The 22404-nt window shown below is 30.3% G+C and overlaps 1 protein-coding gene across 1 annotated transcript in view; it reads left to right on the forward strand.

Moving 5' to 3' along the window:
• The first annotated feature begins 6775 nt into the window (after window positions 1–6775).
• Window positions 6776–22404, forward strand: part of LOC140449690 (UDP-glycosyltransferase UGT5-like) — a 44624-nt gene continuing 28995 nt past the window's right edge. Inside the window, exon 1 of the mRNA XM_072542973.1 lies at window positions 6776–7866. Within this exon, the coding sequence (XP_072399074.1) occupies window positions 7045–7866 (822 nt within the window). The 5' untranslated portion in view covers window positions 6776–7044. The remainder of the gene's footprint in view (window positions 7867–22404) is intronic.

A 22404-nucleotide genomic window follows, 5' to 3' on the forward strand; every position in this document is an offset into this window, starting at 1 on the left:
GTATGTATTTTATTTCACGCTTCCACGTAAGTTAACTAATAAGGTAAAAGAATATCAATAAAAAATAGACAGTTTTTAACTTTTTCAAGGTCAAAAATATTCCAACAATATTTGCTCTAAGTGGGCAATAGTGGAAAAAATCAATTTGTTCCAAAATGATAAACCAATTTTTAGAAAAAATATAAGACAGAAGATTTGAAGATAGGTGAATATTCAATAGGTGAAAGATGCAAATGGGAAACTTGTGTTGAATACTAACGCCAAATTAACAAGATGGACAGACTACATCAATGAACTGTTCAAAGACAATAGAACAGAATAGATGGAGATAAAAGTAGAAGAGGATATGGTTTTAAAGATATTAAAAGAGGAAATTAAAATGGCATTAAAAAACAGCAAAAATGGTAAAGCAGTAGGTCCAGACCAAATTCCTATAGAAACCTTAAAATGCATAAATGATGAAACCTTAGACATTATAGTAGACTTATTTAACTCAGTATACAAAACAGGACACATACCGAAAAAATGGTTACTCTCCACCTTTTGTGCTATCCCTAAAAATACAAAGAAGATGTTCTTCAAAAAAGGAGATAAGAAAAATCCCAATAATTATCGAGCAATAAATCTATTAAATACAACACTCAAATTGACAACAAGAATAATAGCGACAAATATAAACGAACGAATATCTCTGCAAGAGGAACAGCAAGGATTTCGGACAGGAAGATCATGCACGTATGCAGTTTTTGTAATAAGACAAATAAAAGTCGCTGGAATACAACAAACCAGCATATATGTGTCTAATAAATTTGAAGAAAGCGTTTGATAGAGTGAGAATTCGGGACGCGATACATTTATTATATGAAAAGGGAATATCACTGGATTTAGTAAAAACCATTGAGAATATATATAAAGATAACATAGCTATGGTAAGATGTAAAGGAAAACTATCGCAACCTATCAAATATAAAACTGGCATTAGACAAGGAGATTCGCTGAGCCCATTAATATTTAATCTGATAATGGATGAAACCATAAAGAAAGTTAAAAAAAGAAGAGGATATAGAATGGGAGAAAAGGAAATAAGGATAATATGCTACGCCGACGACGCCATAATAACAGCCGAAAATGAAGATGACCTACAAAGATTAATTAAAGAATTCGAAGATACGGTGCTCATATACAACATGGAGATCTCAACAGAGAAAACTAAAGCGATAGTGTTATCAGCGGAACCAAGAAGATGTAAACTAGTCGTAAATAACAAAATAATAGAACAAGTGATGGAAACTGAATACTTGGGAATAATACTGTCAAGCTACGGAAAAGTGGAAGAAGAAGTACAAAAACAAGTGAACATGGCAAACAGAGCAGCAGGATGTCTCAACAACACAATCTGGAGAAACAAATACCTCACAATGGAAACGAAAACCAGGATATATAAATCAACAATAAAAACGATAATGAACTACACAGCAGAAACAAGAGCAGATACGGCGAAAACACAAAGACTACTGGAAACAACAGAAATGAAAGTATTACGAAAAATATCCAATCAAACTCTAAGAGACAGAGTAAGAAGTGAGGAAATACGAGCGAGATGTGGTATAGAGGAAATAAACGCGTGGACCAAAAGAAGAAAAGTGGAATGGAATCAACACATCGAAAGAATGACAGAAAATAGAATAGTACGAATAGCAAGAGACAAATCGCCAAATGGAAGAAGATCATTGGGACGACCGAGGAAAAGATGGTTGTTATGTTATGTGAACCTACCTTAATATTTGTAAACCTACCTTAACATGAGTGACAGGTGAAGGAGATGGACAGCGGACAGGAGGGGCAAAATATGGCTCGTTAGATATAATCATGTATTAACTTTAGTTGGTCTTTTAATAAAATATAATAAAAAGAAACTGGTCATCAATATTATTAAAAGCCCACAGAGACAACGTAACATGGTGTCAGAAGTAAAAATTCAGGTCAGATTATAGCAACGAGTATTATAATAGTCATACAAAAGTCGAAACATGGTCTAACAGCACGTGGTGGTCTGGGTGGTTTTAAAAGAAATTTAATTAAAAACGGTCAAAAGATAAAGTTCAACCATGTCGGAACAAGATTCTATAGAGCAGAATCGACCTGTTGTTGTAAAAATAAAAAGTAACGTAATAGGAAATGAAATCCAACCATTGTCAATGCAAGGAAATTTGGCACACAACTGGGGAGAGTGGAGCATAAATTTCAAAATATTTTTGAGGGCCACAGGTTTAGAGGAAGAAAACGATGCGAGAAAAGTAGCTTTATTATTGCACTGTATTGGTACAGATGCAAGAAATATTTACAAGTCATTTGAGGTTAACATGGATACTGTAACATTTCAAGAAGCTGTAGGGAAATTTGAAAAATACTGTAACCCGAAGAAAAATTTAACAGTAGAAAGACATTATTTTCTTACTAGAGTACAGAAAGATGGTGAAACCATTCAAGATTTCATGACTAGTCTAAAGAATTTGAGTTTAACATGTGAATTAGGAATTTTAAAAGAAAGTTTGGTGTGTGACATGTTCATTATTGGTTTAAATCCTAAATACCATTCGATTAAGCAAAAACTATTGCAAGAAGTAGATCTGAAGACAGAAAAGCTATTACAAACTGCTCAAAATATAATTACAACTCAAATGCAAGCACAACAGTTAAATAAAAATTCAGAAGCAGTGGTATACAAAGTAGAGAAGAATAAAGATGGTCCAGGTCCGAATTTTTACCAAAATAGTAGTTACAAGAGTCACAATTCAAATCATTCAAGGTATAGAAACGAAGTCCCAGGTCCAAGTTGGAGAAATGATGATAGTCAAAGGTACAACATAGATGGTACGAACACAAACAGTCAAAGTCAGGTAGAATGTAGAATGTAGAAAATGGGGCGGCCAATAGAGCCTGATACACTGCGACCTTTGCAGATCTATTGTGTTTCCCCCTTATTTTAAAGCACTTCATCTAGCTTGGTCCTCTTAATGAGACTCAACAGCCTTGATAGTGCCCTTTTCATGTAGCCTGGTGCTTCCGGTTTTTCCTCTCCGAGTTCTAGAAACCGCATTCGTGCGAGACCTTCGCAATGGCACAGAACGTGTAGAGCGGTTTCCTCTTCTTCCAGACAGAAACGACAGGTGTCCTCTTCTGCCAGGCCTATGAGACTCAAGTGCCTATTGAGTCTACAGTGCCCAGTGCCCAAAGTCAGGTAACGAGTCAGAATTTTAAATCAAGATATAATGGATATGCAAATCAGAGTAAGAATAGTGAAAATAATCAAGTGGTAAGAAAAGTTTGTCAAAGATGTGGTGAAAACCATAGAAATAAATGTCCAGCATTAGTAGCTATTTGTCATTATTGTAAAAAACAAGGTCATTATGCAAAATGTTGTCAAACTAAAAGAGTAAATAAAATAAATTTAAGAGAAAGTACAGTACAATCATCTAATAATGGAAATGATCCATGTTTTGTTATTAAAACTATTAGTCAGAATAGTATTAATCAGAATTTGTCAATTGTAGTCAGAATCAATAAAATAAATGTAGTATGTTATTTAGATACAGGTGCACAAGCTAATGTGATGTCAATAAAAATTTTTAATGAGGTTAATGTAGAAAAGTTAGAACTGGTACCTACATGTATAAATTTAAAGTCTTTTTCAAATGATGTCATACCTATAGTAGGAAAAGTAAATTTGTTATGTGAAATTGAGAATAGGTTAGAAAGTATTGAGTTCATTATTGGGAATTTGGAGTGTTAAACAATTTTGGGTCTAGATACTTGTCATAAATTAAAATTAATTAAAAAAGTTGGTCTAGTAAGTCATGAGTCTATAATAGAGAAAAATAAACAAGTTTTTACTGATCTAGGTTGTCTACCTAATGTATGTCACTTAGAAATTGATAAAAATATTAAACCTATAATAGAACCGCCAAGAAGAATACCTTTTTCTTTACATGATAAATTAAAAGAAGAATTAAACAGAATGTTGTCTACGGGAGTAAAGTCAATGAAGCAAGTGAATGGGTAAATTCAATAGTCTTAGTCGAAAAAAGTAATAAAAGTTTAAGAGTTTGTCTGGATCCCCGTAATTTAAACAAAGCTATAAAAAGATGTCATTATCCTATACCAACATTTAATGAGATTAGGTCAAAATTAGAAAAAGCAAAATATTTTTCAACACTAGATGCACAGTCAGGGTTTTGGATGATACCATTAGATTTAGAGAGTTCTAAGCTATGCACATTTAATACACCCTTTGGAAGGTTTAGATTTACAAGATTACCTTACGGTATAAGCTGCGCTCCTGAGATTTTTCATAAAGTAATGAATGAAATAGTAGGAGACATAGAAGGAGTTTGTTTATATATAGATGATATTTTAATTTATAGTGAAACATTGGAAGGTCACAATAAAATACTAGAACTAGTACTAGAAAGGGCAAAACAATTCAATTTAAAATTCAATATGGACAAATGCAAATTTCTATTATCAGATATTAAATATTTGGGTCATATTTTTAGTGCAGAAGGTATATGTCCAGATTCTAGTAAAGTAAGTGCAATTTGTCAAATGTCTATTCCTAACAGTGTAGCTGATATTAGAAGATTTTTGGGAATGATTAATTATTTAGGTGAATACATAGATAATTTAGCAGAGCGTACAAAAAATTTAAGGTTGTTATTGAAAAAAATATTAGTTTTCATTGGACAGAAGAGCATGGAAGAGAATTTGAGTCGCTTAAAGAAATGATTAGTCAAACGCCAGTACTAGCATATTTTGAAAACAATTTACCTTTATTATTATCAGTTGATAGTTCACAATTTGCAGTTGGTGCAATGATTTTACAAAACAAAAAACCTATAGCACATGCATCTAAATCTTTGTCACAGGCTCAGTCAAATTATGCACAAATAGAGAAAGAGTTATATGCAATCCAGTTCGGATGTACTAGATTTAAACAATACATTTATGGTAGAAAAGTTCAAGTTGAAACAGATCATAAACCATTAGTCAGTCTTTTTAAAAAACCATTATCTGAGGTTACAGCACGTTAGCTATACTCCAGGAAAATTTCTTTTCATCGCAGATACATTAAGTAGGGCACCAGTAGAAGGTCCAGATAATACTGATAGTGGAGATGAAGAGTTACGTATACATGGAAGTTTATTAGTTAACAATTTAGCTGTGTCTTCAAAGAAATTAATGGAAATACAGGCAGCAACCAAAACTGATAGAGTTTTACAGTCAATAATAAGATATTATAATGAAGGTTGGCCAAGTTCGAAAAATAAATTGGAAACGGAGGTTAAACCGTATTACAATTTCAATCATGAAATACATGTTGTGGATGGATTAGTCTTTAGAGGAAATCAAATAATAATTCCTGAGTCATTGCGTCAAGTTATATTAGAAATAATTCATGAAGGTCATTTAGGATATGAAAAATGTATTCGACAAGCACGTACAGTAGTTTTTTTGGCCAGGCATGACAGTAGATATAAAGAATAAAGTTGAACAGTGTCCAGTATGTATTAAATATCATAGATCAAATAGTCCAGAACAACTATTACCACATGAAATACCAACTTTGCCTTGGCAGAAAATTGATGTTGATTTTTTTTATTATAGTAAAGTCACATATATATTATCAGTAGATTATTATTCTAAATACTTTGAAATAGCGCCTTTAAATAATACTTCAGCAAAAGAGGTAATTAGTACAATGAAGTCTATACTTGCGAGACATGGAATACCATTGATCTTAATGTCTGATAATGGTCCCCCATTCTCATCAAAAGAGTTTCAGTCATTTTTAGTAGATTGGGACATCATAGATAGAAGAAGTGTTAGGATATCTCTTCCAAACATCAAATTTGAAGGACTGACACCAGTTGTAGTATGTGGAGTTCTTCTGTATTTAGTAAGAATTTGTTGAGCTGTAGCTCCCTTTCATTATTATCTCCTTTTTGTGCACGTAGCTCTTGTTTAAATGTTCATAATAATCAGAATTTGGTGTTTATTGAGAGTAAACTAAACGTAAGACCAAATACTTATCATGTCGGGATAGTATTATGAGGTTTTTTTCCTGGTTTTTTCCTCATGATTTACTTGAAATCACTAACAGAAGAATTTGACAGTCATCATGGCATGTGGTTGTTTTTTTAAAGACGAATTACATGCTATGATTTTTTTTTTATATTCTCAAGTTAAAGTTAATTTCATGTAATCAGTTTACTGTGTTGTCAAGTCGTTTACTTTAAAATGTATAATATATGTCTGAATTGTCAATATAAATGAGTCATATAAAATTAAATTATAAGAAGAATTTTTCACCAAGTAACAAAAAAGAAAATTTGTTTAATTTAATAATGTTTTTATTTAAAGAACGATTTCCGAAGTGGAAATTGTAACGTCAATAAATTTGTTTTTACCGTCAATTGTTAATTATTCCTATTAAAATAGTAATTACTTTAAAATGTCACAAGAAAATAGCTTCAAAACAATGTTTTTGCAAAAAAATTTGTTGTTAGTGTTTGTAGAAAATTAACAATTGCTTTATGGGAATATTAATAATCGCAATACAGTTAGAAAAGGTAAGTAATTAGTAAGAATTAATTAGTAAGTAATTAGTTAGACTATAGCATAATATGTTTTGTTCTTGCTTAAAAAATAGTAGCTTCAGTGTATTACTTTGTGTATGTATTCTATTTTTGTAACTTACAATTTGTAATTTGTTTTATAGAAAAAAGCTAATTTATGTATTTGCCGTTAAACATTCGAAAAGAAACTCCAAAAATCTTTGTATTTAACAAGATTTGAAAGTATTTCTCAACACTGTCACAAATGTCATGTTACTTTTCTTATCTCAGATTTAGAGAGTTTGATTTTTGCCAAGACGAGAATTAACTGATCACTTGCAGCTTAGTTAATATAAATTCATAAGCCTGTGACATTATCAAAGTTTTCTTTTGTTGCAATAGTTTTACCGGTTTAGTAACTTCAACGAAAATGAATTTTATAAGTAAGTGTTCACTGGTGTTTATATGTTTCTTAGGATGTGAAGGGGCTAAAATTTTAGGCATTATACCTACTGCATCTTATAGCCATCAAATTACGTTTCATCCGTTATGGAGAGAACTGGCACTCAAAGGGCACAATGTTACGGTCATTACAACTGATCCTCTAAACAACTCGTCACTGGCAAATCTAAAGGAAATAGATCTGAGTGAGATATACGACTTATTTACGACTATCAAATTTTACGAAATCATATCTGGAGAGCCAATATATTTTTGGAGGATAGCTCTGTTGTTGAGACAGGTTTGTTTCGAGTTAGCGAAGGTAATAATAGAACATGACGAAATAAAAAAGATAAAAAATGAACAATTCGATTTGGTCATTGCCGAAGCTCACTTTCCGTCGATTGTGGGCTTTATTGGTCACTTTAAATGTCCATGGATAGGGGTTTCGTCCATGGAATCTGGGATTCAGTATAACGTCGCTATAGGTAATCCAGCACATCCAGTTTTAAATCCAGATTATAACCTTCCATTAGAAAACATGGACAACCTGAATTTCATAGAACGATTGGCAAGTTTGGTGTACCGAGTCAGCTACGTTTTCCTTATAAATGTATACATATTTCCTACATTAACTGCAATATATAAGGACGTCGGTTGGAATGCGCCACCTATGGTTGAAGTACAAAATAATATTAGCATGTTGTTTGTCACTACACATCCCATATTTCACAATCTCAGACCTCTTTTACCTAATACTATTTCTATTGGAACTGGGATGCATTTTAAAGAGCCACAACCTCTACCTGAGGTAAGTACTATCCCACATTTATTCAATGCTTCCTATGATGTAATTATTTTATTGTGAGTAAAATTTATCAGATATTTTATTACCATGTCACATTAGTTTATTCAATGCTTCCTATAATCTAACTATGTTAATGCTAATAGAATTTATCAGATCAAACATATAAACGTACTCATCAAGTTAAGAATATAAAGTTAAACTCTTACACCAAGTCTGGCAACTTAAAGGGTTTTCACTTACGAAGGTACTTTTCAAAAAGACCCTTAATAACTTTTACAACTAGGAGACACTGTGGAGGGTTGAGCTACTGTTTTTCAGGAACCTGATTTTCACTGAACTTTTTTACATATTGATTAACTATGGGTTTTAGTATTTTAACGAAATAGTATGATTATTTTAAAAATTGTTATTTTTAGCAAAAAATAAATGATTTAAGTACAACATGCACTTGTTTCGAACCTCCTTTCTGAAGGGAGGCTTGAGACAAGCGAAGGGAGGTTTGAGGCAAGCATAGGGAGGGTTGAAACAAAAGTAGTAGGTAACGATAAAGTCATGAGTTAAAATCAAATTTATTAAAGAAAGTAACTAGGTATTATTTAACCCTGCAATAACAATAATTAAAAAAAATAGAAAGCTTTGAAAAATATGCCAAAATAGTATGTATCTAATTAGAATAAATTTTCATATTAAGAAAAATCAACTGAAAAAAAAGGGTCCTCGGTGCACAACATTCATCTGCAACATCGGGAAAAACAAATTTGTATCCCGGAGGTTTTATTCTCATGCACAATAGGTCGTAATCGTTGATATTAATATTTATGACTTTAGCAATGTAATGTCGGAAAGTCTTTTTGGTAGAAAATCGTAGAACATAGTCATTCTTACAAACGTCTTGATTCACAAAGCTTTCTTCAGCATTTTCTTGTTCAATCTGTTCCTTGATATCAGTTAACTCATCAGAACTCGAAAAATTGAAAGAATTGTTAGATTGTTCAGAGTCCTCCATGACCATCTTAATTTCATTTTGTTTAACTGAAACTTGTTTTTCATCTTCTAATAGCAATTTTTTAAATTTTTTCACCCTTTCCTCCTTTTTTTTATTTTGCTCTTTGTTCAAATTCTTTTTCTTTTTGGTCTTTTTCGGGGGTGTCCGGTAAAATTCGCGCTTTCTCACATTTCCTTTCTTCCCAGCTTTCTTTTTACGTAAAAGAGCTTTTGGCCTTCGGAAATGGCCTTATAACCTCAGGGCTTACAAACGCATTTGGATTATTTTGGTAATAAGTTAAGTATGAGGGGTAGCCAAAAGTAAATTTTCTGTAGCCTGTAAAGCTTCAGATGGATCTGCCCGGTCTGTAATTTCCGCACTGGTAAAATCAGTATCTGTAAATACAGCTGGATTGTATGGACAAATACCAGTATGTGAAAACCCACCTATGATATTGGCAGGTGTAAAAGCGCAAACGTAAGTATTTCCCACAAGTTCGGGCATTTCTTTTAAGGATATCAGCTTTGCAGGATTGTTAACCATCCAGTTATCGGTTGCTTCATTATAAAATCTTTTAAATGGCCCAAAAACGTTGGTATCCAAGGGCTGTAACTTATAACTAGTATGAGGTGAAATGGTGAGTAGTATTACTACATTGTTTTTACAGATGTTAAGCCCTTTTGGCGAAATATGGCTATCATGATTATCTAGTATCAGCAGACACTTGTGATTCATGTCGACTCGGGAATAATCTAAGTGCAGTAAATATTTTTCGAAATTCTTATGAGTCATCCAGCCTGATGGGTTAACAGCAGCATCAGCACCAATGGGAAGCCCTCTTGTCATGTAATCCTGGATCCTAACCCTCAGTTAATTTAACCCTCATCCGGACACTTATTTTTTCTGACGTAGCAGGATAGAGTGTGTCCGTCGGACACAGGGTAACAATATTATGGTATTTCATGTTATAATTATTAAAATATGTGACAATTTATTTGAATTTTTTATTTTTACCTAATAAAGTTATAATTAGTGAGTGCTCGGTCTATAAAACATAAAAAAACATTTCTGTTCTTGATTTTTTTAATGGACATAAGTAATATCTTCTTTTCTGTATTGACTGAGCTGTGACACTTGTGGCAGTTGCTTCTCCTGCAAAGTTCGCCATAAGGAATCTAGTTGATTTAAACAGTCCTACGTTCAATCTGCGGATAATATAGGGCTTTATAAGTTATTCTTTTGTTTCAATTATGAATAGACGTCTTTTTTCGTGTCGTTTTATGTTCCAGTTTGGATGCGGGTTGATCCAAATAACATAAGATGCTAGACAGCATACATCTAACATATTCATAAAATATGCGAAAATCCAACGGTTTGTTTTACGTTTGCACATATATTGATCCACTATCTGGTCAGGCGAGTCAACTTCACCTTTTGTTTTATTATAGTCGAGAATTATAATCTCTGGGTTATGGTTCATCTCTTTTCTAATCTTATTCGAGTAATGCATTGTTGACAACACTATGACACTTTTCATAGACTTAGGCACGTATGATACCAATATTACTATTTTGTAAATGTAGAAGACAATGACTCCTTGTTCTTACATGGTTGAAAGGAATAAACTTTTTATGTTTTCTAACTGTGCTAGCAATTGTTAAACCATTAGATAGCATATTATCAGCATTATCTAAGTCCGTAAAATAATTCTCACATGTTACGTTTCTGTTGATTTTACGTCCCAAACCAGTAGCTACTTGATTACCTTCTTTGCCGAGATATGGAATCACATTTAGAGGATAAAAAGTTTCTGAGTCACATGCCCACCATATTTTATACAACTGCTCGTCGTATTTCGTCCTGGCAAATAATGATTTTTCAAATTTCCTAGTACTTGATCCCATATATCCCGTATAGCAGCTAGTTTATCTTTTTTACGTCTCTTGGATCTCTTGGAAACAAATAAAACGCAAAAGCTCTTTGAACCGATTTATACCCATAGTGGCTCGAAAAATCTGTGGTCCATAAATTGAATTTCACAAAGCTTCATAACTTGCACAGTTTGATTTCAGATGCCCGGCGGTAAACAGGAGACCAAAGAAAGAATACATTTCAATTCTATGGTAGGACTTACATGGTTTATTTTGCAATACAGGATGAGCATCTAGATTGGTGTAAGGGACAATGTCATCCACAACATTTGCAGTCAAATATAAGCGAAATGTGTCTAGTGGGTGTTCAATGGAAGTAGAAGTTGAAGTGGAAGTTGAACTTTGTGTAGTGGTTCTTTTACTAAATTATGAACTCGTGTTCGTCTAGTCGGAAAAGGTTGTGATCACCACTCAGTTTTATTTTTAGCAACATACATTTCTGGTTGATTGTTTCTGATGTGTTGTTCAAGAGCTGAAATTTTATGATGAAGTATACTAGTCTCAATCTACGTTTTATTTTATACTTACTTATGAATTACTAGTCAAACTAGTCATAGCTTGTTTAGTACTTCACGTGACCGACAGTCGATAAATATTGATGACCAGTGGCGTGACCGCATCGAATAGCAAATTGTGTCCGGCGGACACGCACTGTCCGGTTACGTCAGTAAAAATAATTTTATTTTTTTATATTTTATTATGATTAGCTTAAAATATTTAGTTGTTGTCTCCAATAAATTTACTTTAAAGCCAACAAACTTTTAATTTTTGAGGTAATAATATAGTGTAATTTTTGAAATATACAGTAACGTATCTATAAGTGTGTCCGATGGACACACCTTTTCCGGATAAGGGTTAAAAATGGGGAAATAGTGTTACCGGACGCACTTATAGTGCATAAAACTGTTACCAGTGATTCTATTTCACACGATGTTGCCTTTGACACCTGCTTATGCCCTTTCTTCGCAATTATTTTTTTCGTCTTATGTGCTGTTATAACTCCCGTTTCATCTGCGTTATATATATATATATATATATATATATATATATATATATATATATATATATATATATATATATATATATATATATATTGTTATGATGTGTTTTTTGTTTGAATGATGAGCAATGAGTATTTTTAATAATATAATATATAGGGTTTTTATCGCGGTTCTCAAAGAATTAGCTTGTAAGTACTTTTTTAAATTATCTTTATTATAACTATTATGGAACACACATATATATATCTAACCTAGCCAATGTAAATTTAAAATAAACTATCTTTAAATTGATATTCTTATAAAACTAATTAAATTCTATAGATAATCTAAAATTTAAACAAAACTATCTTCAAAATTGAAATTGTTATGACACTAACTAAATTATATTAACAAAATTTTGTACCTTTCTTTCACTGAATGCCTAAATGAACTATTTTCCACTAAGTATATAGATTCTAATCACCACTGAATGTCTTCGTACTTCAGTTATCCTTGTTTTTTTTGTGAAATTACTTTTTTCAATTATCAGCTTCTACCAATTTAAGATATAGTTTTCTTCACCAGCATGTATACACCACCAACCAAACCAGCAAACAGCATTTATATTTATTCTTCTTTTCAATATACCAATATCCAATTATTATAAGTTGATTTATACTAATCTCCAACCACAATATAATTTAATTTCTTCCAATATACCTTTTTTATCTTCAATAATTATTTGTGTATAATTATAAATGTGCATTAAATATATGCATAATTTTTAATCTTCATTTAACTCACTATATTAAACATTTTGACTATTTGTACTTGATTCACTGACTCCAACTAACTTTCATAATAAACTGCTTGACTTCTGACTAAAAACTTCTAAAAACTGCCCAAAAACTGACTTCACTAAGTAAATGTATCTATCTTCTAACTAACTTTCATGATAAAACTCAAAAACTGCCATCTTGAATCCAAATCACGGGTATTTATATGTTTTTTCGATTTCTAGAACCATCTCGTAAGATATCATGTTCTATTTTGTTCTATTAACTACTTGTCTGAATTTTCTGGAACAAACCATTTCGCAAACATGGCCATCTCCGGAGATCCAGAGAATTCCATTCTTTTCTATTAATAATTTTGTTTACATTTAGGCTTTTCAGATCAGAATATATAATTAAATTAGTAACTAACACTCTAATTTAATAAAATACACAATTCAAATAATATATTATTATAACCCACTTTATATTCGTAAATATTTTTAAACGTCACTTCAGAGTATAAATATCTGTCAATCTCCGAGAGTATTTTTGGTTGCCTAAGCACATGGCTCACTTATATATATTTACAATATTAAAATACAACTTTTTACAATTATTATGCTAATTTATTAAAAATGCCCTCACATAAATATATTTTTATTAAATTCTCTAGTATATAACTTATTTAAAACAACCAAATATCTAATATTATGTAGTATATAACTTATAAATTATTTTCTATAAACCCTAATCGTCACAATACCCCAAAAATAATATTTAAAATAAATAATTTACTTATTATTTTTTCAAATATTAATTTTCTCATACCTTATTAAATTTAATAAATCAAAATTTTTTTTTTTATTTAAAATGTGTTAAATACATCCCTGTTCGCTGTCTATGTCACAACAGAGAACAACGGATCACAGTTCGGCTATTCTATGGTCAAACTGTCATGTCAAATGGAGCAATGGATGCGATATCAGAGAATAAAATATAACCTTAATTAAAAATATAATCTATATTGTGTTCTGTTTATTTATAGACAAAATCTAGGAATTATTTCCATTCAAAATAACTTCATCAATATAAATTGGTAAGTTTTTTTTTTTTCACTTTATTATATTAGAAAGACATTTTTATAGCAATTATAGTATCAATTTTGTGTCTAACCCCAAATTATGATTTTTAGGGTACAAATTAATTTCCATATATACAAAATTCAACAAGTATGATGTCAAATTGATTCAAAATAATGAAATCTACCATCTACCATTTAACAAATCAAGTCTATTGAATAAAATGGATATATCAGTAAGTTATTAGTGTTATTATATTTGTGTTAAAGGTATAGAAATCATTATTCAATCTCTTCATGATATTGAAAAATGTCGTTGATATGAAATATGCCTCTTAGTCTGTTCTCTGCATCTATTAACACATAACTATTTAGTCCATTCTGATTTTCAATTGTATATGGACCTTCAAACATTGGTTGTAATTTCTTACAACGGTTTTCTTTAACATTACTTTTTCTAAGTGAACGAATTAACACTTGGTCTCCTTTTTGAAATGTGATTGGTTTTTTTATATTTCGATTTTGTCTTCTGATATATTTTTCAGCTTTCCTCCTAATTCGGTTATTCACTTTCTGCATTACTTGTTCTAACATATCCTGATTATATTCACTAATCCACTTTCTGTTTCCTATATGGCCAAACATTAAATATTCTGGTACTTCCTCTGTATTCAAATTATGTGTATTATTCAAAAAATATTCTACTTGTGGTATATGTTGCTGCCAAGTTTCATGTTGGTTTTGGCACAGTATCCTTAAATATTTTATAACTTCTTTAATATATCTTTCTGCAGGATTTGCCTGAGGATGTCTGATACTTGTAAAATGAATGTTGATTCCCTTTTTCTCACAAAATGCCCGAAATTTTTGGTTGTTAAAATATGTAGCATTATCTATTATGCAATTTCTAAATGGTCCTATTTCTTCGAAAAATTGATTAATATATAATTTTAATGTTTTAACATTTGTTCTAGAGCAGGGATATAGTTTAATAAATTTTGTATATAAATCAACTATCACTAGTATATGCTTTTTTCCTGTTGGACTGAGAACTAAATTTGAAATAAAATCCATGGAAACTGTATTTAATTTTTCATATACAACATTAGATTTATATGTGTTCTGGTTTTTGAAATTCTTTTCTTTGTTTAGTTGACATATTGGGCATTGGGTAGTAATTTCTTTTGCTATACTTATGTCATTCTTTGCAAAATAATTGTCCCTAAATAGCATCCATAGCTTTCTTGAACCAATATGCATATAATCGTTATGTAAATTTTTCAATATTTTCTTTGCTAAAGTTCTAGTTATTACATATACTTCTATGCCATTTATTATTTTATAATATACTCCATCTTTCCTAAGGACTTTTTGTTTTTCACTCAAATTGATCTGATCTCTTATAATTTCTTCTTTAGAATATAATCCAGTACTTTCTACTAATTGATTTAGTCCAATTTTTATTGTTCGCTGCCCTTTTTGTGGTGTATTTTCTAACCTTGATAAAGCATCTGCCACTATATTGGATTTTCCAGAAATGTATTTGATTTCAAAGCAGTATTCACTAAGTATTAGACTCCACCGATGTATTCTACTGTTTCCATATTTGTTATTTAATATAGACGTTAAAGCTTGGTGATCTGTTTCTATTGTAAATTCATTACCCAACAAATAAAATCTTAATTTTGTGACACAGTGTATTATACTTGCTAGTTCTAATTCTGAAACTGAGTAACCCTTTTCATGTGGCTTTGTGATTCTTGAAATGAATTGTATTGGGTATTCGACCCCATCATGTATTTGTAATAATACCCCTGATAATCTCTCTATTGATGCATCTGTTCTTAATATGAATGGCTGTGTGTAGTCAGGATAGTATATTTTCAAATTTGACAGAAAAATGTTTTTAATTTCTTGGAATGCTAGTTCTCTTCTCTGATCCCATCTCCATTTTACACCTTTTCTCAGTAGTTCAAGTAATGGAATTTCTTTTATACTTAGATCTGGTATCATCCTTTTATAATAATTAATTATTCCAATAAATCCTCTTAAAGTTCTTAAATTGTGTGGTGTTTTATATTCCTGAATGACTTGTGTCCGTTCTGGATCCATTTCGATTCCCTTAGTGTTAAGTTTATAACCTAGATATATGACTTCTTTTTGAAAAAATGTACATTTTTCTTGATTTATTTTTAGTCCAACATTGTCTAATCTATTTATTATAATTTTTAGGTGTTTCTCATGATCTTCAGCCGTTTTAGAAAAAATTAATATATCATCAATGTAGTGAATTACAAAATGTTCATATTGATCCAAAATATCATGAAGACATCTACATAGAGCACTGCAAGATGATTGAAGTCCAAATGGTACTACTTTGAATTGATATACTACTCCATCTATCTGAAATCCTGTATACTGTCTACTTTTTCTTTCTAGAGGTATTAACCAGAAACTATGCTGTAAATCGATTTTAGTGAAAAATGACATTCCTGTAATTCTTCCTAATATTCCATCTATACTCATTGGTGCTTCAAATTGCTTTTCAGTAATCTTGTTAATATTCCTTGCATCCAAACATAACCTGATTTCACCTGATCTTTTTCGTACTACTACTATGGGGTTAATAAAACGTGTGTCTGCCTTCTCAATGATCCCATCTTCTAACATATTATTAATTGTTTTGTTTACTTCTTCTCTGTATTTATATGGTATTGGGTATGATTTTGTTTTAAAATCTTTTTCTTCTTTAACTTTTATTCTATGGATATAATTTTGTGCAATTCTATTTTCTTTATTGACAAGTCCCCTGTGTTGCTGCAATATGGAAATGACTATTGATTTATATTCTTCAGGGCAATTTAAAACTTTCATTATATCTTCTTCTTTACAAATAAAATTATTCTTCATTATGTACTCATTATTCCTTGCTTCCAATTTTACGCACTCCGCCTCGTAGGCATCCATCTGCTTAAAATTTCCATTCCTTAAATATTCACTACAATAATTATTCTTTACATTCTTCTGGGACATTTCCCTATCATCAAAATACATTTCTTCTTCATAAACATCATTATTTTCTTTTAATAATATCCTATCAACTCTTATTCCTTCTTCTACCTCATCTTTCTGCATAAATTTAATTATTTGCCCTTCCAAAGTTACCATTTTTTCTTCAAAATCTATCTTTACTTTCTTCTTTTCCAATTCATCATTTCCCATTAATATATCAACACATAAATCCTTGACAATAAATCCTTGCATATTAATTTCTTTATTAAGAATATTAATTTTAAAATTGGCTAGTTTATCAATTTCACCCAACTTCTTATTATTTGCACCAATAATTGTAATTTTTGGAATCTTTATTATATCTGATAGTTTTAATGTATTAAAAATAAAATTCTCCGAGACTAAAGTACTTTCTGAACCAGTATCTATCATAATCTTAATCATTTTATTTTTGGCCAAAGCATTTATATAAATTAAATTAATGGATTCAATAATTTTATCTTCATCTAAAGAAATAAATTCAGAAGGTTTTTCATAATAGCAATGGCCTAACTTGTAATTCAGAAAGTTTACTGCACAAAATTTTGATTATTAGAATTGTCAGATTGTATCTGACCACTTGGATCTGATGTACTATGTCTTTCCCTACTATGACTTCTACTCACATTTTCTTGCCTTGTACTATTTCGTTCCCTGTCTTCGCAGCTTCTATTCCTTCGAACACAATTTACCTGTCTGTTATAGTTAGGTCGCTCTGTATTTCTTCTATTGTTAAAATCTTGTCTATTATTATTAGTACTGTTATTAAAATGTTGTCTATTATAATTAGTATTATTAAAATTTTGTCTATTATAACTAGTATTATTATTAAAGTTCTGTCTATTTGGATTACTGTTATTATTATTAAAATTTTGTAAACTATCACCATATCTATTATATGATTGTCTATATTGTTGATTATCATTATTATATTGAAAGTTATTATTGTTTTTTCTGTTGTTATTATTACTTGTCATATTGCCTCTTTGTATTCTTTGAATAAAATTAATAAAACTATCTATTGTTTGAATATTTTGTACAGTTACGGTTTGCACAACATCAGCATCAAAATGTCTAGATACATTTAAGACTGTTTCATCCTCTCTAAGTGGTGGTTCTAAATATTTTGCAACTGTTATCAATTTCAATGCATAATCTACCATATTTGATTTTAAATTTTGATTATACTTTCCAAAATATAGAATTTCTCTAAACTTGGCTTGCTCTAGTTCACCCCAATAATAATTTAAAAATTTATTTTCAAATGTTTGAAAGTTATCTAAATCATTTTCAATACTAGCAAACCAAGTTGCTGCATTGTCATTTAATGTCACTCTAATATAATCTTTAATATCATTAATATTATTCACAAATCTTAATTTATGTTTTAAACTATTTATGTATACTCTAGGATGCAAATTTTTTATATTACCAGAGAATTTAATCCCAGTCTCATTTGTTAAATTTAAGTAAGGTCTCCCTATGTCTCTCATTTGTGAAATATCATCTATTCTCTGTTCCACATTTCTTATTTGATTACAATTTATTTGGATATTTTGTTGTATATCGTCTAATTTTTCTTCTGTGTTTCTCCTGTCTTCGTTAATTTTTACTTCTAAGTTACATTTCTGTAACTCTATTTTCTGTTCTATATCTATTTTATTATCTTGAATAATCCTCTTTACTTCTGTCCTCTCATTGTCTATCCTTTTCTTGTAGTCATTCCGTATACTTTTTATTTCATTTGCTACTTTTTTCTCTGCAGCTTCAAGTTTTTTATCCATTTGTTTTACAATTTTATTATTATTATCTTCTATTTTCTTTTCTAATTTTCTATAATTCTCTTCCAATTTCTGTTCCATTTTTTTCATGTCTTCTTTGACTTCTTTTGAATTCTCTTCCAATTTTTTTATGTCTTCTTTGATTTCTTTTGAATTCTCTTCCATTTTCTGTTCCATTTTTTTCATGTCTTCTTTGACTTCTTGTGAATTCTGTTCCATTTTGTGTTCTATTTTTTTCGTATTCTCTTCCATTGTCTTGTTCATCTGCATCAATAATGACATCAAAGCTGCCATATTGACATTTTCCTCTCTTTCTGGATTCATTTCTGCAGTATCTTGTGGAGCTTGAACTAAACTCTCCTCTTGTATAGGTTGTGTTTCTACTTCCACATCTTCTTCATTCTTTTTGCTTTTTGTACCTTTCTTTCCTTGAGACATTTTGAGACTTTACTTGTTCAAATATAATTAAAAATAAAATCTATAATTTTTTTTTTCTACTGATAATTAATTTAATTATATGAGAGCACTTATCTTCCCAAACTAATTCTTTTAAATAGAGAGCCACCGCGTTGGGCGCCAAATTGTTATGATGTGTTTTTTTTGTTTGAATGATGAGCAATGAGTATTTTTAATAATATAATATATAGGGTTTTTATCGCGGTTCTCAAAGAATTAGCTTGTAAGTACTTTTTTAAATTATCTTTATTATAACTATTATGGAACACACATATATATATCTAACCTAGCCAATGTAAATTTAAAATAAACTATCTTTAAATTGATATTCTTATAAAACTAATTAAATTCTATAGATAATCTAAAATTTAAACAAAACTATCTTCAAAATTGAAATTGTTATGACACTAACTAAATTATATTAACAAAATTTTGTACCTTTCTTTCACTGAATGCCTAAATGAACTATTTTCCACTAAGTATATAGATTCTAATCACCACTGAATGTCTTCGTACTTCAGTTATCCTTGTTTTTTTTGTGAAATTACTTTTTTCAATTATCAGCTTCTACCAATTTAAGATATAGTTTTCTTCACCAGCATGTATACACCACCAACCAAACCAGCAAACAGCATTTATATTTATTCTTCTTTTCAATATACCAATATCCAATTATTATAAGTTGATTTATACTAATCTCCAACCACAATATAATTTAATTTCTTCCAATATACCTTTTTTATCTTCAATAATTATTTGTGTATAATTATAAATGTGCATTAAATATATGCATAATTTTTAATCTTCATTTAACTCACTATATTAAACATTTTGACTATTTGTACTTGATTCACTGACTCCAACTAACTTTCATAATAAACTGCTTGACTTCTGACTAAAAACTTCTAAAAACTGCCCAAAAACTGACTTCACTAAGTAAATGTATCTATCTTCTAACTAACTTTCATGATAAAACTCAAAAACTGCCATCTTGAATCCAAATCACGGGTATTTATATGTTTTTTCGATTTCTAGAACCATCTCGTAAGATATCATGTTCTATTTTGTTCTATTAACTACTTGTCTGAATTTTCTGGAACAAACCATTTCGCAAACATGGCCATCTCCGGAGATCCAGAGAATTCCATTCTTTTCTATTAATAATTTTGTTTACATTTAGGCTTTTCAGATCAGAATATATAATTAAATTAGTAACTAACACTAATTTAATAAAATACACAATTCAAATAATATATTATTATAACCCACTTTATATTCGTAAATATTTTTAAACGTCACTTCAGAGTATAAATATCTGTCAATCTCCGAGAGTATTTTTGGTTGCCTAAGCACATGGCTCACTTATATATATTTACAATATTAAAATACAACTTTTTACAATTATTATGCTAATTTATTAAAAATGCCCTCACATAAATATATTTTTATTAAATTCTCTAGTATATAACTTATTTAAAACAACCAAATATCTAATATTATGTAGTATATAACTTATAAATTATTTTCTATAAACCCTAATCGTCACAATATATACAATCAGGTGTAATCGATTCCCTTTCCATGATGGTCTTTAAATTGTCAAAAAATAGCCGAACGGTATATTTATTAAATGCAGTGGCACGTCCTACACTCGTGGCTTCTAGTGTTCTAAGTTATAAATTATTATGTCGTGACATAAAACCTCTTAGCCAGTCCCGCGTAGAAGCTCTATTTTTTTCCCAAGCTGCTGACATTTTTTTTATTAATTTTTTTTTTTTGAATAAAATCCTTTATAAAAAGGTATATAAAAAACCCAGTTGGGCTATGTTAAATTGGCAAAACGTTTTCGGAATAAGTATTCCATCATCAGTACCAAGTTAATACATGGATGTAGCCACTAAATATGGGGTTACAAACCCTTTAAAAATTGCTAATTTAAATTTAGTTTACATAATGTCTGTTTTACAATTTAGATGGTAAAGTTACCGTTGGATTGGTAACATGGTGACATATGACTCTGCAATAAGTTGCAAGTCCTGAGACGGTATGTCTACGAGGACTTCAATAAAGCAACTTCAGTTGCTTTATTGAAGTCCTCGTAGACATACCGTCTCAGGACTTGCAACTTATTGCAGAGTCATATGTCACCATGTTACCAATCCAACGGTAACTTTACCATCTAAATTGTAAAACAGACATTATGTAAACTAAATTTAAATTAGCAATTTTTAAAGGGTTTGTAACCCCATATTTAGTGGCTACATCCATGTATTAACTTGGTACTGATGATGGAATACTTATTCCGAAAACGTTTTGCCAATTTAACATAGCCCAACTGGGTTTTTTATATACCTTTTTATAAAGGATTTTATTCAAAAAAAAATTTTTAATATATGGTATACAGCCAAACACAGGAACTTAGTTTCCTTGTGGATTTTAATTTGACGGTATGGTCAACTTGGCTCCTCAGTACATGCGCTTAGCCACTAAAAGATGCACTTTGAAGCTGGATATTTGGTTCATCTCCCAATGTATAAATAACCAGGTCTTCCCTACTTTTTGTAAGATAAAAACTCCAGGAAATGTTCCAGTCAACCTAAAGAACACCTTCCAACGGAAAATTCTGAAAAAGGAGATTTGTAACCATTATGGAAAGCTCAACTACATTGATTGTAAACTTAAGGTAACATATGACTCTCTACTTGATTGCATGGGCTTCGACAATTTAAATAATTTTTTGAATGATGTTCAGGACAGATTGGACAATGTAACTTTTACCAAATTCAATAAACTTAAATCTAAATTAAATAATCTTATCAAAAATAAACATAATTCATCAAATAGTAACAGTAACAACAACAGTAAATTCTCCAATTTTTCTTTTCACCCAAGATTAAAAAATCTCTCTTCAGTTACCTTCGACAACAATGAACTTCATCTTCTAAACCTAGGTCTCAAATACTCCATCCCCCGTAAGGTTTCCGAAAAAGACCTTCAGAGTCTCTCCATTGAGCTAGATATTATCATCCAAAACCTCTCAGTCCCGTTAAATCAAAAAACTTCTATCAGAAACTCTTGCTTCAATACCATCAACAAATTTAAAAACAAAAATTATCCTTCTAATTCTTCAACAGTACTTAATACCAACACACCCTCATCTTCCAACTTTTCTTCCAACGCACAAAATCTTCATTTAACACCCAATCTTCATTCAACACCCAATTTTCATCAAATGTCTCAAAACAAACGCAATGAACACCTCAAGACCCTTCATTCCATCAAGAAGAAAATCAAATCTAATAACTTAATCATCAGCAAAGCTGACAAAGGTAACTGTCTAGTGATTTTAGATCAAACATCATACAACAATAAAGTTTCTACTTTCCTTGATAATAATAACTTCACTTTACTTGCAACAGACCCCTCTAAAAAGTTTATAAACAAATTAAAAGATAACATTAAACATTTCACAGACTTTTTCTCTGAACATTTTGCACCATATT

The sequence above is a fragment of the Diabrotica undecimpunctata genome, chromosome 9 (assembly GCF_040954645.1).
Source record: "Diabrotica undecimpunctata isolate CICGRU chromosome 9, icDiaUnde3, whole genome shotgun sequence".
Lineage (NCBI taxonomy): Eukaryota > Metazoa > Arthropoda > Insecta > Coleoptera > Chrysomelidae > Diabrotica > Diabrotica undecimpunctata.